Source organism: Alnus glutinosa, chromosome 8 (genome assembly GCF_958979055.1).
Source record: "Alnus glutinosa chromosome 8, dhAlnGlut1.1, whole genome shotgun sequence".
NCBI lineage: Eukaryota > Viridiplantae > Streptophyta > Magnoliopsida > Fagales > Betulaceae > Alnus > Alnus glutinosa.
The window spans coordinates 5,065,426-5,081,462 of record NC_084893.1 but is presented as its reverse complement, the minus strand read 5'-3'; the positions used below and the strand labels follow the sequence as shown (position 1 = coordinate 5,081,462).

At 34.0% G+C, this 16,037-nt stretch overlaps 3 protein-coding genes across 5 annotated transcripts; 2 read left to right on the top strand and 1 right to left on the bottom strand.

Moving 5' to 3' along the window:
* Positions 1 to 2,872: 2,872 nt before the first annotated feature.
* Positions 2,873 to 8,894, top strand: LOC133875042 (serine/threonine-protein kinase STY13-like). The gene is made up of 6 exons (XM_062313026.1): positions 2,873 to 3,417; positions 4,456 to 4,577; positions 6,639 to 6,835; positions 6,975 to 7,149; positions 7,948 to 8,082; positions 8,218 to 8,894. The coding sequence occupies exons 1-6, from the start codon at positions 3,087 to 3,089 to the stop codon at positions 8,422 to 8,424; spliced, it is 1,167 nt and encodes a 388-aa protein (XP_062169010.1). The 5' UTR covers positions 2,873 to 3,086; the 3' UTR covers positions 8,425 to 8,894.
* A 65-nt stretch (positions 8,895 to 8,959) lies between these two features.
* Positions 8,960 to 10,991, bottom strand: LOC133875043 (bidirectional sugar transporter SWEET5). Of its 3 annotated transcripts, none has more exons than XM_062313030.1 (6): positions 10,767 to 10,991; positions 10,614 to 10,669; positions 10,177 to 10,393; positions 9,873 to 10,034; positions 9,649 to 9,768; positions 8,960 to 9,198 (listed from the first exon to the last, which is right to left on the bottom strand). In XM_062313030.1, exons 2-6 carry the CDS (start codon positions 10,664 to 10,666, stop codon positions 9,082 to 9,084), a joined length of 669 nt encoding a protein of 222 aa, XP_062169014.1. In that variant the 5' UTR covers positions 10,667 to 10,669; positions 10,767 to 10,991; the 3' UTR covers positions 8,960 to 9,081. The 3 variants fall into 3 exon arrangements, with proteins under 3 accessions (XP_062169014.1, XP_062169013.1, XP_062169012.1); XM_062313029.1 differs by having other exon boundaries at positions 10,633 to 10,669; XM_062313028.1 differs by having other exon boundaries at positions 10,780 to 10,991.
* Positions 10,992 to 14,575: 3,584 nt separating this feature from the next.
* LOC133875681 (probable E3 ubiquitin-protein ligase ATL44) lies at positions 14,576 to 15,668 on the top strand. The gene has a single exon (XM_062313885.1). It carries the CDS (start codon positions 14,976 to 14,978, stop codon positions 15,402 to 15,404), a length of 429 nt encoding a protein of 142 aa, XP_062169869.1. The 5' UTR covers positions 14,576 to 14,975; the 3' UTR covers positions 15,405 to 15,668.
* Positions 15,669 to 16,037: the final 369 nt, after the last annotated feature.

Here is a 16,037-nt window from a genome sequence, read left to right as displayed (position 1 = left end):
TAGTTTCACCAGAAACCGGGTCGCCATAATCACGCTATTGTTGTCGGATTCCGTCACTGGTGGCTTGAATCCGGTGACAATGGCCAGATTCCGGCCAGTTTCGCCGAAATCTGGGTTGCCGGATCTTGGTGACGGTGTTCGAAATCTAGCCAGTGCCGCCGAATTTTGGCGACCGGATCCCAAATTCGGAGACCTTTGGTAGTATATTTGGGCCACCAACAAACTCCAATGTTTAGCGGTTGCAGATTCTCACAAATATGCGGTTGCAGATTCTCACAAATATGCGAGCAATAATGAAGAGTTTCAATTCAAAAAACGATTTATGATTTTTAAAACCGTAAATCGTTTTGCAATAATTAAAGAGGTTTTTTCGGTCAAAATGAAAATAATTTCCGTTGACCATTATTTTTGGTTGCACCAAATACCGGAAAATACAAAAAATATTTTCAAAAAATAATTTACGCTCAAACAAACAGAGCATAAATGATTCTAATTTTACCATATTAATATTTATCACTTTTATCAACTTAGCAGTTAGCATTTACCACTGCAGTATTTAGAAAAATGATTGTTGTACAATTCTTGTACGACCATTGTAAAATATAATCGTAAGAAAAATGTTCGTATGAAAAAAAAGAAAAAGAAAAAGAAAAGAAAGAACGTTTGAAAAAGACGTTAATAAAAAAAAAAAATTTTACAATTTACTGTAAGGGAAAATGGATGGGTTCATCTCCTGTATATAAAGCAAATGTATTGTTGATTTATTTTATCTAGCAAAATACAATTTTTTTTTTTTTATTTTTTTTTTTATTTTTTTTTTTATTTTTTTTTTTTTTTTGCAGAGTTTTTCAGTTTGGAGTGATATTTGACTCATAGTTTATTCAATCTTAAAAAATGACCCATACTTCTTAAATCTTGTGATTTATGATTATTATTTGGTTTCTTGTGATGGTTTTTCAGTGATACTGTGTTGATGATAATGGAGAATAGAGCGGTGATTGCTAGAGATGAGAGTTTTATTTGGTGTTTTTTTGGTAGAGATGAGTTTTTAATTAAAATGAATAAAATATTCTAAAATTTATTATTTTAATAAAATAAAGAAGTGGTTTAGATAAACTGTTGGAGTAAGGTCTTAAAAGGTGGTTAGCTAAGTTAGCAAAAGTGAGTTTTTGTTAGTCATTTTACATAGAAATTTACATAAACCATTGTGAGTGTTCTTAGTAGCATCAAATGATGCCGGTTTAGCAAATAGTTCATATCAAAAAGATGGGAAAACTCTGTTACTCATGATTTAGTTAAAGCAGCAATTAATTATGTCATAGTTCAAGTTTGGATGGAAGATTTTTCTTCTTATATTTCTTATATTTTTGATATTGTTTTGTTGAAGCAAACTGTTCTATTTTATATAAGATTAATAATATATGTATTTTCTTAAACATTACTCAAATAAAACATATGTTCTATTATAAACTGAAGAAAGCCATTTTCGTTTTATTTAAGGATTAGATAAAACTAGAAAAAAATATTTTTTGATAATGGATCTTTGTCTACAAAAAGGATATGCATAGAACTGCTTCAATTGGATAAGTCATCAAACATGTATACGTACAAGATTACTTCAAGTAGTGGAGGCTTTGTAGAAAGAAGAGACAAACTTAAGTAAATATGAACCTTTGACTGAGGAAACCATAGGGTTCTTAATTCTTATGTTGTCTCCAACAGTGGAAGGTCTCGTACCAAGCATCTAGGTAATAAGGCCCCGAGTACCATCTTGTGAAAGAAACACTTTCTTTTTTGAGGAACAAATAATTCTTGTGGATATTTTCCATTGCATTGTTGATGTTGTTTCGCATTGTGCTTAATTTCTTGTAACATTATTTGGGCTCAACCACTTTAAAAAAAAAAAAAAAGAATTAGATAACTTATAACACTACAATCCGTGCTATATTTGCTTCAAAATAGACTCAATAATCTTATTACCAGACACATCATTTAAAATTTTAAACAATGTGACAATATATACAAGATCAGATACAACAAAATAAAATATTAACCGTAAAATAAATCATTTTCATTTTTTGTTCCTAAGCAAATATTGGGAAGGAAAGGGGAGTGTATCCTATTACAATCATCTCTATTTTACTTGTAATGGGGAGTATTGTATTCACTTCCAAATGATTGAAAACCAACTCAATTTCTATTATACATGGTGAGCAGAGCGGAAAAAAAATGAGTAACGCTAGAAATCACATTTTTATCATGCAACTATTCATAAATGTTAATATGTCAGTTCCAACTAACATTTGGACCGGTCTTAAAAAAAAAAGAAAATAAAAAGTCTTTTATAAACCACATTTTTATCATATAAATATCACACAATGCTGATGTGACAGTCAATACTAATATAATTAGATCTGCTCTTCATAGACAAACTTGGAAATTGCAATCCCAGGTAAGATCGGTGCATGATCATGAGATCCTTAGTAGCGTTTCCAAAGGTAAGCGGTTGACATTTTATTTATTTTTTCTTTTTAACAAAGAACTGATTCAAAGATTAGTTGAGAATTGTTACATTTTTTTTTTATTTGAAATGATTGAGAACTGTCACATCAGCATTGCGAAATCCACGTATTATCTCATGATCATGAAAATGTGGTTATATATATATATATATATATATATAGTAGGCCAAAAAAAAATAGGAGGGGGTACCTCCTAACATCGAGGGAGACCATTGAAATTTCGAGAAATCAAAGGAGGTAAATGATAGTATGAAAAAATGGTCAACCCCCATTAAAATAAACATGTGAAAAGAAAAGAAAAAGATTAAATAGAAGGGAGGGAGAGGGAGGAGACCAAAGTAGTGGGTCAGAAGCACACGTTATGCTCAGGCAGTTCCATGTGCCCCCACATGGACGATGATTGTCGAAGATATACAAAACCCACAGCAGAACTACACATTTCGTGGTGGAAACCGAAGAAAGAAAGACCAGCCACAGCGCCACTCTCTCTCTCTCTTTCTCTCTCTCTCTCTCTCTCACTGTTCTCTGATCTTCCACAGAGACTGACGGAGAAAGAAAGCAGAGATGGAGAAGGGCAGTGATGGGTTTGTGAGGGCGGATCAGATTGATCTCAAGAGCTTGGACGAGCAACTGGAGAGGCACCTCAACAGGGTGCGGACCATGGAGAAGAACAAGAAGAGAGAGGAAGATACGCTCAACAGTAATAGTATTTTCGTTACTAATAATAATAATAATAATAATAATATTAGCGTCGTGCCCGCCGCCCCCAACACTGTGAAGAAGGAGAGGCAGGAGTGGGAGATCGACCCCCCCAAGCTCATCGTCAAGACCGTGCTTGCCCGTGGCACCTTCGGCACCGTCCACCGTGGCATCTACGACGGCCAGGATGTCGCTGGTCAGTCTCTATCCCTCACCCACTTTCAATTTTACCTTCTTCTTCTTTTAACATTCTCGTCTATCTAGTTCTCTTCTTGATTGATTGTACTCTGCAAAAAAGTTTTAATTTTTACTCACACAAAGGGAAAAGAGCAAGGACTTTTTTGATCGGTTTTTGGCTTGACACTCCATTCCCGAGATTCCTATTTATTTTTTTCCCCTCTCAAAACCCATTTCTCCTTTTTGCCATTTTGGATTTTTTTTTTAGGATGTGCTGTTGTTATTACTGTCAGTTCTTTCCAGAGTATATTTATGCTTTATGGAAGTTGATTGCTTGTAGTATTTGTTTTATATTTTTTCATTATATCTCATATTTTTCTCAATTATTAGACAATTTAACTGATACCCAGTTGGTTTTGCATAAATGCATATACTTGACTTTGATCAATTTGGTTCATTTTGATGTTATATTTAATTTGGTCGGCTCTATAATGGATTAGGGGGACCATTCTGACTTCGGCAAGGTGGCACAATTTCTTCGTCCTTATTGCTACTTTTTTTTTTTTTTTTTTTGTGTGTTTGAAAGTACTATTTTTTTAATCCTCATAACATAAATCAATTGACTCTTATGGAGGGAATGGTTATTGATCATTGTAGATGTACTCTACTGAAATCCGTGACTCATACACGGGTTAGGGGTGAATTTGCTGATGACAACAATCACTTGGTTGATGTTGTTGTCTTCTGAACTTTCATGTGATCACAGATGTTAGTTAAAGTCTTATCAGCTAATAAGGAAAACAGCAACGAGTACAGTATGGTATCTAAATATTAGGATTTGGTTTTGTCATCGTCACCAATGTCTCCATCATCTTAATTTAATAAAGTTAAGATCTATTTGGCTTCTTTAGGATATTATCTTAACCACTTTTCAATAGGTTTGATATGCTAAGTGGGTTGCATTTGTTACAATTTTCATTAACAGTAGTACCCAACAAAATCCAAGAGAAAAAAGAATCATTAACAGCAGTTTTCTGGTTCCTTTCTTGATCATCAGTTAAAATGCTCGACTGGGGTGAGGAGGGTCATAGGACGGAAGGTGAGATTGCTTCATTAAGGGCAGCTTTTTCGCAAGAAGTTGCTGTGTGGCATAAGCTAGATCATCCTAATGTTACTAAGGTTACTTCCTATTTCTGCAACTTTTCTCTCTTATTTTATAGCATATGCTTGTATATCACTCATTATTAATCTTCCAACTAATATATCTAGTGTATCTGTTGCAGAGTATATAAGATTTGGATTTAATCTCACCTTTTTATGAAATTGTGATTGTGAATCTGTTGTTTCTTTTTGTTTCCTCATTATTCATTCTATTAATTAAATGAATGATTAATGTTCATTATTTGGCCTTCATTGACCCTACTATTACATATTTGGGTGTTTAAGTAATAATTTAAGAGCATGAGTTTCATATGTTGCTTAATGGTATTCTAGAGCTATTGGCATGTCAAGAAACAAAGATTAGATTCCAGCACCTTTTTTTTTTTTTGATGAACGAGTAAATCTTTCATATATCAATGTAAAGTACAATGTACTCTAGCTCCTCTTAGCTAGAATACTCAAGGAAACAAAATAAGTTTCCTAAACACTAAACTGTACAGTAAGGAATTTCCAGACTATACATCACCTACACGAGCCAATTTTCAACACCCACTAAATCTAGGGTTGGCAATTTTGGCACGACCCGTGAATCTGACACGAACACAACACGAATATATAGGGTTTGAGTTTAGGCTATAACCCGTTTATGACCCGCCAACCTGTTTATGACACGTTTATGACCCGTATGACATGTTTATGACAATTTTTACCAGGTTAGTTAAACAGGTTGACCCGCCAACCCGTTTTGCCAAGCCTAACTAAATCCCCCACAATCTTACTAAAACAGAAATATCTATAACCAACAAGGAATCTTATTGCACAATACCATAAGTCCATAAGGTTCAAACCTCTAGTCATCGCACAATACCATAAGGAATCTCATCCACATCCTGCAGCAGACAGAGCCACCTTATAGTCATCAGCAACCAACCAACTATTAGCCAGAGCAACCTCTAGCTAAAACACCAACCAACCATATGCACTCTGAATGACACCAAGGATGCTTTCTCTTGATATGACCAAATAAGATGGCTGTGGAATTTAGGTGGGCGCAAAGCTAAGAAGTGCGGGTGTTTTGGATTACCAATTTTCTTGCATATGAGATCTTCTCATATAGATGCATCATTACTAATAAGTTAGCTCCTATTGTTAAGTAAATTGGATAAACTTGAACTAGTTAAATTAAATAAAATAAGCTCTAGTATTGCTGCCTTGTACAAAAGATCCATGTCAAACACAGGCCAAGATTGAAATTGCTGTTCAATTTCTTTAAAGATGTAGTACTTTAAGCATTCAAAGCTCACAAAAGTTGCTCGAAGAAGAAGTGGGTAAGATGTGCTTGAGCTACCTAAACCTGCTAGTTGAATTGACCTCCATGGAAGTGACAGACATGGAAAGTCATGCTGCTGCCAATATTCAGCCTTTGGCTACATTGGAGTCTGCTGCTGAAGCCAACACCAGTCAACAAATGGTCCTCTAGAACTTTTCCACTACCATTGAAAAAGCATGATAAAAGGAAGAAAGAAAGCTTTCAATTCTTGTTGAAAATTTCTGATATTATTCTATTACATGTATTGGATGTGAATGGGTGTGGCAATGCCTATTTATATAATCCTTGTGGTCCAGAGTTTCCTTTGCGGTTCCTTTCTGTTTTTATCTAGGCCATTTGATTAATATCACAAACCTTAAGGTTTTGACCATTGAGGGAAGCCTTGATCCTTGGAGGAGAAAGAAAAAGGGGGTTAGGGGCTGCTAATGTTTTTGAATAGGGTAGCCTCAAACCATTTTTCTTCGGTTTGATATTCTGGGATGCATCTCTTGCCTCCCAATGACGTAGTGGAAATTCAAGTACCATTGCACTCTGGATTGATTAGAACTCAATGATTGCTTAAAGAGTAAATGCATTTGAATATTTTGGAATTTTTGACTGCTTCAACCATACATTTAAGGTTATTCTATTATTCTTTTTCTTTTTTTTCTTTTTCAGGTTTTTACAGAAAATATTATACACTAACTAATATTACTGTCATCCTTCATTGTACTTTTTCTTACTTGACATTCTGGTCTTTGAATTTCCAGTTTATAGGGGCAACAATGGGCTCATCAGAACTACAAATACAAACTGATAATGGTCAAATTGGCATGCCAAGTAGTGTCTGTTGTGTTGTTGTGGAATATCTTCCTGGGGGTGCTCTGAAATCTTATCTCATAAAAAACAGGAGAAGGAAGCTAGCTTTTAAGGTCGTCATCCAGCTTGCACTTGATCTTGCTAGGGGGTACCCACCATCTGTATCTCAATTAGTGTTTGTCAACCTTTTGTTCTTCGTAATCTTTGCGGTTCCATTTCAAAAATGACATGACTTAGAATTTTTCTATCTAACCACTTGGAAGGCTAATATGTACTATATCTTTTAGGTTGAGTTACCTTCACTCGCAGAAGATTGTTCACAGAGATGTAAAGACAGAGAACATGCTATTGGACAAGACACGTACAGTAAAAATCGCTGATTTTGGGGTTGCTCGTGTTGAGGCTTCAAATCCTAATGACATGACTGGGGAGACAGGGACGCTTGGTTATATGGCTCCTGAGGTAGTCTATTTATTTTCATGATACTTTTCTGACTAAGACTTCAAAATACTTTTCTGACTAGGACTTCAAAACCATACAAAAAACTTCTTTTCCTTGGGAATTTGGTTTGTTTATTTGTTCTTAGGGAACAGATAGAGATCTTGCCTCAGGGCTGGATCATAAATATCCTTACATTAATGGATTATGTTGAATGTTTCTCTTGGTGCCAAGACACTAATGCTCCCATCAATTTCAGTTTTATCTAATACAAAGAAAGGCAGTTTTGGCTTCACATTGTCTTTGTTAAATATGAGTTCTCCCTTTAGCACAATGGGGGTATTGAACTAATGGTCCTAATGTTTCAGCTAAGAGCTTTCTTCGAATTACCTTAAGTCACTTTTACCCTAGTGAACTACGATCTGTGATTGCTTGATCCCAAACATGGAACATTGTCATTCCAATGCACTAATTTCGGAGATCCAAATTTTTTTCTTCTGTTTCTTAATTTACCAATTTTGAAAGAACAAGTTAAAATACAATACTACAATCTTACATAGTTAATAAAATATATCTAGCTACAATTTTAAGGTTTGTGTCTCAAGATTACCTGTCACCTTTTAACTCCTAATGATACTATCTAGATGAGTTACCCCCATCATTCCACATTCCGGTACAAGTGTCATACCATGCTCCCATATTCGTTCCATGTACCACAACAATCCATCTTCTAGGCAACTTAGAGCTAACTAGTAAGGAAAACAACAGAAACAATCATTTAATGAATGATTTTCAGTGACTTGTCAACTGGCTGGTTTACAGGTTCTCAATGGCAATCCATATAACAGGAAATGTGATGTGTACAGTTTTGGCATCTGTTTGTGGGAGATATATTGCTGTGACATGCCATATCCCGACCTTAGCTTCTCAGAAGTGACTTCAGCTGTGGTTCGTCAGGTAACTCATCTACTTGTACCCCAATCATTACACCCTATGAGTATCGAGTCTTTTTGCTCAAGATTTTGTTTAATAAAGTCAAATTCTTTATGATTAATCCTTTCTTTGGGCAATGTTTTCTTGTTGAAATCCCAGAATCTAAGACCAGAGATACCAAGATGTTGCCCAAGCTCCCTAGCAAATGTAATGAAGCGATGCTGGGATGCCAACCCTGACAAGCGACCAGAGATGGAAGAGGCAGTTTCCATGTTAGAGGCAATTGACACATCAAAAGGTGGAGGTATGATCCCCGTCGATCAGCCTCAGGGTTGTCTTTGCTTCCACAAGTATCGTGGTCCGTAAATTCTTTGGTCCCATAAACAACTTGGTGTAATTATTTTGAAGACCAGAGAGATCTAGTCAAAGTTATAGGGAAGAAGATAGAATTTTGGGGTAGCTTGATGAGATAAACAGATGGTGGTGGGTATAGGCGGAGGAGCTGTGCTACACATCTCACCTTGTTTGATGATGTAAAGCTTTTGTTATTTGTTTTCCCTTTTTTAAACATTTTTTTTCTTAAATACCTTTTGAGTTTACAAAACATGTGTATTTATTATGGTTGTTGGACTGGCCCTGCAACCTCTCTGTAAGATCTCTCATTGATATAGTAGTGATAATTGTTATTGTTATGATTAACTTGAACCTCACTGCTATCTCAATCTGGTATGTACTCTCAGCCAAAGCATTTGGTTGATGGAATGCAGTATTGACTGTAGTTTGCTATGACCTGTTTGGATGTTCTCTATTTTACGGACCAGATTATATTTCACATATTTAATGGTGTATATATGAAATGGAGATCATTCGGATTAGATTTCACAAATATGTTTCTGATCCATATTAAAAAATTGATTGCTGTATTAGTTTTCATTTCTGATACGACTGCTTGACCTCTCCTATATTTGTATGTGTGTGAAAGTGGCTCCAAAAAATTGAACAATAAATAGCAGTGTGAGATGCTTATGCATAAAAGAGTTCTGCCTCACGTGCTCTTCTGTCCCATTGGGTCGACCTGTAGTAGCTGGCATACAGTATGAGCTGACCCAAACCAAAAAAAGTTCCCAAACCATTGGGAATCTAGAACAATCAAAAAAGAAAAATGTCAGTTTAGCTGAAAATTCATACCGGGGGAAAAAGAAAATCATATCCAAGAAAAGTCGCTAAATGCAAATTTTTGCACCCACAATGTGGCTAAATGAGCCGCTTCTTGATCTTTTTCAAGAAGCATGACTTCTTCTTTCGGATTATGTATCTAACTCGACAGTTGAAATGATTCTCCTACTTGCTAACTTTTCTTGTTTCTTATTTAAATTAAAACATGTTCCCCAACAGGTTGGACAATATTTTGTTTATTTTGTTTTGTGCTCATATGAACTAGTTGAACCAACAGACTAGCTAGCAGAAGGATGTGATGTTCCATTTTATACATTTCTCACTTATTATTAAACAAAACACCAGATTAAATTAAATTAGGCAGGGAAATAACAAGATTTCCAACCAGAAACTTAGTCTATTATATAGAGTTACCAAGATGAAGAGATCGAATTTGAGGAGGGCATAAATCATCCAAACGACTCCATTGCAGAAGTTGGCTACTGATAGAGTGAATGGCATGTACTTCACACTCCTTGTTCTAATGACCATGCGCTGTCAAAAGAACAAAAAAAAAAAATAGTAGCATATTTTCATCTATTTATATATATATATTACATGTATGCATGTCATTGGAGGAGATATATATACATACATACCATGACAGTCAAGGGTGAAGCATACATCAGTACATTGAGGACAATACACACTGTGCCGATTATCGTGGATCTTTCTTTGGTGGTATGGAAAAAGTGTAGGGTAACGAAAACTACGCAGGCAAAGAAGATGATTTCAATCACAAGAGCAATGAGGATCCTCCGCTGAAAGCAAATATTTATAACAAATATAAATCGGTTAAGACAATGAAGCACGTACATGCAAATAACATGAAATGTTAGAATATATAATATTGATTAAGTTAATTATTATATATGTACGTGATGGGTAGTTTAATTTACTCACACGCTTTGACCAGGGAGAGTATAGGAAGAAGACGGTAACGTAGATGATCTCGATTATTAACCCACAGCCGTTGATTGTGATGACAAGAAAGCTGTCTGGATGGACAAGGGGGAGACCGTAGAAACACCACATTGCGCAATTCAGTACTGTTGCTACGTAAGGGTCCGGCTTGAAGTCTTCCACTGATTTTGCCTTCAATATTTTAACGAATGTTGGGCTGCATGCAATTTATACTATATATTATCAAGAATACGAGAGAGATCGAGAGTAACGACTCGCACTCGACGATACAATATTGTCCATTTTTTACTATCCGAATTAAACTTTTCATAAGCATGCTTAATTAACTGCAGAATTCTAATAAGATTGTAGTCTAACGCGTTATGTCAAGAAGAATGTGAATATACATATAATTATACACATTCTCATTCTCATACCCACGGAGAGAGAATTTACATTGGGGAGGCAAATAAGCCAATAGAGATGACATTCCCTGCAAAAGAGAAATAAGTTAAAAAAAAAAAAAACCAGACAAATGAATGGAACATGAAATGAAACATAAGGGAGCGCGCTAGGTTTGAAGTAGTGACCAATAATGCCCACAGCTGTTCTAGCAGCCTCAGTGTTAACCATAGTGGCAATGTCGAGCAAGCTAGGAGAAGGGAGATTGTTGAACAAGAAAATGAAGAAAGTAGAAAGAAGCACAGATATGGTGTTTCTGCAATATGTTATAATTGATCGAAAAACCCAAAAGTTTCTCCTAGAACTCATTATTATAGGAATATAAGACGGGTGATTATAACTGTCTGAGAAACAAGAACTTGACCAGACGCAAATGTCGAATGTTACTCATTGCATATATGTACACATGTAAGTTTGTCCTTTATTTCCGATATCTATCTATCCTTGAATGAATTGATCATGATATTCTTGGCTATAGATCAACAGTCACGTTATCGACCACTTATTCACCATAGGATTGGTGATTTTTTTTATCGGAGTAACGTTAAAAACCATATTTTTATCTCATCAATATCTCATTTTGCTGACATGTGGTAGTGTTAATCAATTTTTGTTAAAAATAAAAATAAAAAGAAAAAGAAATTTGAGGGTCAATTGATATTACTACATTAGCATATATAGTGGGATAAGGATGAGATATAAGTATAGTTTTTAGCATTACTCTTTTGACTGTGGCTTTTAATACTCGCGCTAGCAAGTTTCAATTAGGAATTCAAGGATTGGTTGTTACTTTTTAAAGTTTGGTAAAGTTATTGCAAATCACGAAGAAGGTAAGTACAGTTTTCTCTATTTTTTTTTTTCTTCTTTCTAATTAAACCACCCCAAAAATAAATGCAACCCAAGTTTGGATAATGAAAGGAAATTAAAGTACAATAAATAAATTAAATTAAATAAAAAAGAAGAAGAAAGAAGGTAGATGTGACCTGGACAAGTTTGGATGAGGTTTGGATCGGATAACATGTCTCCGTAATATCCATTAGTGTATTCTTTTTGTATTTGTTTGGCCAATCAATAGAAAAAACTTATGATCTTATTCTCTATTATATTCATCATAAGTCCAATTCCATTCTCTTTACTCATTTTTTCACAATAATTTAAAAAAAAAAAAAATACCACTAGATTACAAGATAATTGCTGGTCAATTCGCTAGCTAATTTTTCCAATTTGATTATATGGATTAAGATTTAGTTTAAGTACATGTTGAATGGATTTGATTTGGGTACTTCATTTTCAGGCATATATATATATATATATATATATATATATATATATATATATATATATATATATATATATATATATATATATTAGTAAGGACTGATTCAAAGACTGAATGGTACTGCCACATCAGTAAAATAGGATAAAAATAGAATAAAAATATTGTTTCTAATGTTTATCTTAATTAAACTATCACTATAACTAGGATTAGCTGCCTAATTAAGTGCATGAAGGGATGGACTTATCTTCAGATGAAAGGTCACTGGATTGCCTAAAGATCAGCCAGAAATAATAATAATAATAATTAAGAAATAATGACCATAGGAACCACACGAAACGATTATGCTTTGACACGTGTATTGAAAATATTCATGAATGAGAGAGATTGACGCATACTACCAATCGGTTGCCCAACTCCGTTATAGAGATTGAAATAAATAATGAAGATAATTTGGAGGGTAGTTGGTGTTGGTGGTTGGTTTTTTTTGTTTTTTGTAATAAAAATTAGTAACTTTATTAAGTGAGACAGTTGATTATCATGCAAGAAAAGTATGCTGCATGTGTTTGGAAAATGGCGACACCTCAAATCTGTAGGTTGATAGGCGATATGTGACCTAAAACTTTCCCCTTTTTCCACCAAGTAATTTGGATTAATTGTAGTTTTATCCTATCTAGGGTTGGAGTTTCAGGCTTGCAGTCAAGAATAATTAGGTTTTTATTTTATTTTTCCTAAGGGGAGGAATTATTAAATTGCCTGTGCGCATCAACTAGATTAACATGCAAGTTAAGTCATGCCTTTTTTTTTTAATTTAAAAGTAGGAAAAAGTACACATAACTCCTTCAAATTACCACTTAATTGTCAATGTACCCCTTAAACTATCAATTGTGTCAATATCCCTCCCTAAACTACAAAAAAATGTCAATGTCCCCCTTAAGACTAACAAAAAGACGAAAATAGCCCTAATTTTTTTTGAATAAGACAAAAATGTCCTCATAAATTCAAAATATTAAAACTAAAACTAAAAAAAATAATTACAAAAAGAACAAATTTTTAATTTTTTAATTTAAAAAGCAAACAAAAAATAACTGTGATTTATTTTTTAAAAAATAAATAAAAGAAAACAAATGAAAAAAAAAAAGTAGAAGAAAAACCAGTTTTTATTAAATTAAAAAACGAAAAAGAACAATTTTTTTTTTTAAGAAAAAATGAAAAAGAACTGAAATTTATTTTTTTAAAAAAAATAAAAATAAAACAAATGAAAAAAAAACTGAAAATTATTTTTTAAAAAATAAAAATAAAAAACAGTTTTAATTTTTTATTATTTTTTTGGAATAAATTTTTGTTATTTTATATTTTTTTAATAATTTTTTTTAGTTTTTATTTTATTTTAATAATTTTATAAAAGACATTTTTGTCATTATGGGAACATTGACATTTTTTGGTAGTTTAAGGGGGGACATTGACACAATTGGTAGTTTGGAGGGTATATTGACAATGAGGTGGTAGTTTGAAAGGGTTATGTATACTTTTCTCTTAAAAGTATTACAATTTTGATAAAAATGTGAATAATAAAATAATTGAAATTTATGTAATTCTACATATTATTCTTAAATTTAAGTACACTTTTATCAAATTTGAGCCCAAATCGAATCAATCTAAAAGGGTTTTAAAAAGCTAGAGTACTATATTCTTGGAGTAGTGATACATGGGGACGGAAAAACCGTCCCCCCGTCACCCCATTTTTCATTTTTAAAGAAAAAAAAAATTAAAATTTGTCCTTTGACGTGACATCAAAGGACAAATTTATATATTTTTTGATTTAAAAAATCAAAAGAGGGTGATAGGGGACGGTTTTTTGTCCCCCTCCTATCATTTTCCATATTCTTGTATTGTTTAATAAATACGTATTATTTGCAAATTGCAATCACCATTCTTGTCTCCTATTTTTTTTTTTTTTTGGAAAAATATATATTTACTTTGTGAGTAATTGCGCGATTTCAATTCCCTTAGTTTTTAATCCGACTTTTAATTCCTTGAGTTTTGCACGTTTTCATTTCATTCATTACATCCAAAACCGCCTAAAATCGCTTTTTAGACGGGTTTGGACAGAACGAGTAAAATGAAAAATGCGAAAAACATAAGGAGTAAGAAAAGGGATTTAGAAGCCCACGGAATAAATTTAAAATTATGCAATCATTCGAGAGTAAATTTATATGAGTAATACTATATATAACACTATTATTATACTATGCTGACATATAATTGCCAATTTCCATTCGATTTTTCTTTTTTATTATTATTTTTTTTAATAAAAACTGATTTAAAGATGAGTTGGCAATTCCATGTCAATATAATGTAATATAGTGAGATAATGAAGCACCATATAGCATTACTCAATTTATATTTAAACGCTTTTTAGGCTGAAATGGTATTCGCTTACATATTAAAATTCCTTAATGAATTATTTGGGGCCAAAACTTCATTGCCTTTGTTTGTAAATTCTTATGGGGGTGTTTTTTTTTTTTTTTTTTTTTTTTTGGGTTTTAAAAAGCATTAATATGTGACATAAAAGTAAAAATAATTTTAAGTATTTTGTATTTTAGATTGTTAAAAATAAAAAAAAAATTACAAAAAGAAACCTCGAGGGTCAATGTGTAACTTCAGCACTTCCTGAAAATTGCAGAGTATTGTTGGCAAGGCTCCAGGCCAGGGGCTGGAAGAAGCTTAAAAGCCTGATTCCTGAAAAGACAGAAGCAACCCACTTGTAACCAAATGCGACCTTCAGTTTCTGTTTTACCCACCAAAACTTGTCATTCCTCAAGGAACACATGTACCTTCTTTCCTCCATTTTTTCTCTTCAGCTTTTTTCATGATAACTGAAGCACTTGTTTGTGAAATCAGTGATTTTGATGTACGACTGTGACGTTCACAAGCTTTGCGCTTCTGGGTCACTGCGTTCGAAAAGCACGGAAAGTGAATGAGGTGACATTTTGGTTGTCGCTGGCTGGGTCAAGAGAAAGGAACAGAGAGAGGGAGAGAGAGCTGTCTGGGTATTATTATGAAGAGCAAGGAAATGGAGTTACTCATCTCCGTCATACTATTGTTTGTGGGTATTGCTGTTTTGGTGATCATACATGTTTGCATCGCAGGCAGAGCTTTCAGGGGAGGGAATCAGGGTGATAATATGGGTCAAAGAAGCGGCAATGGGACCAAAAGGATGTCCACCGGGGACCTGGAAAGGCTTCCTTGCTTCGACTACAAGGCGGCAGAAAAAGGGTCTGGGTCTGTTGATTGCGCCGTGTGCTTGGAGAACTTCAAAATGGGTGATAAATGCAGGTTATTGCCGAATTGCAGGCACAGCTTCCATGTCCAGTGCATAGATTCGTGGTTGTTGAAGGCACCCATTTGCCCAATCTGTCGAACTTGCGTTAATCCTCCCAAGATTGACGTGATTTTGAGAGAGGAAAGTAGAATTGAATTGACATAGAGCCCTTGCCCACTAAAACACGACACATGGAAGTATGGAACAAGTGTGGTCTTCTTTCTTACCTTCCCTGCATTTTCCTTTTTCTTTTTCTTTTCTTTCTTTCTTTCTTTTTTTTTTTTTTTTTTTTGCTGATATAGATCAACTGCATAATTGTCTGTAGCAGAATCAAATCACCTTCAGTTTGAAATGGAATTTAGGAAGGATTTATGAAGTAGAAAAAGTTCCCTTGAAATTTCTTTAAAAACTTGTTCGTTAGGAAAGTAATTTGCTTGTCAGGAAAGGGAAGTCCTTACAAAAATGCACTGTACCTAATTGACTCGTTCTATCAGATTGAAATACAAAAAAAAAAAATCTCAACAAGTCCAGCTAGAACTAGATCTAGGCAACCGCATTCTCGTTCTGCTTCAATTTCAAGATTTTTACATCTACTACCGGCATTTTAGGTTGTAAAATTGTGTTGCTATGGACGCCTTGCATTTTGTTAGCGTGTACCGGGCACTTAAAACTGATCACTAGATCTCACATATTTTGGTAGATTTGGGCGTCTAATGGAGGGGATGAAGATCCTGTTTTTAGGCTGCCCGAATAACATAAAAATCCATATAGCTTAAGAGTCTACCTGTTCCAAGCAAC

What these genes read in the sequence shown, in the direction of transcription:
- LOC133875042 (XM_062313026.1), top strand. Translation starts at nt 3,087, where the DNA reads ATGGAGAAGGGCAGTGATGGGTTTGTGAGGGCGGATCAGATTGATCTC. An exon ending in GCACTTGATCTTGCTAGGGG is followed by an intron (nt 6,836 to 6,974) that starts GTACCCACCATC and finishes TATATCTTTTAG; the next exon opens with GTTGAGTTACCTTCACTCGC. An exon ending in CTTCAGCTGTGGTTCGTCAG is followed by an intron (nt 8,083 to 8,217) that starts GTAACTCATCTA and finishes TTGAAATCCCAG; the next exon opens with AATCTAAGACCAGAGATACC.
- LOC133875043 (XM_062313028.1), bottom strand. Translation starts at nt 10,947, where the DNA reads ATGAGTTCTAGGAGAAACTTTTGGGTTTTTCGATCAATTATAACATAT. An exon ending in CTGAGGCTGCTAGAACAGCT is followed by an intron (nt 10,670 to 10,779) that starts GTGGGCATTATT and finishes TCTCTTTTGCAG; the next exon opens with GGAATGTCATCTCTATTGGC. An exon ending in TGTAAATTCTCTCTCCGTGG is followed by an intron (nt 10,394 to 10,613) that starts GTATGAGAATGA and finishes AATTGCATGCAG; the next exon opens with CCCAACATTCGTTAAAATAT.
- LOC133875681 (XM_062313885.1), top strand. Translation starts at nt 14,976, where the DNA reads ATGAAGAGCAAGGAAATGGAGTTACTCATCTCCGTCATACTATTGTTT.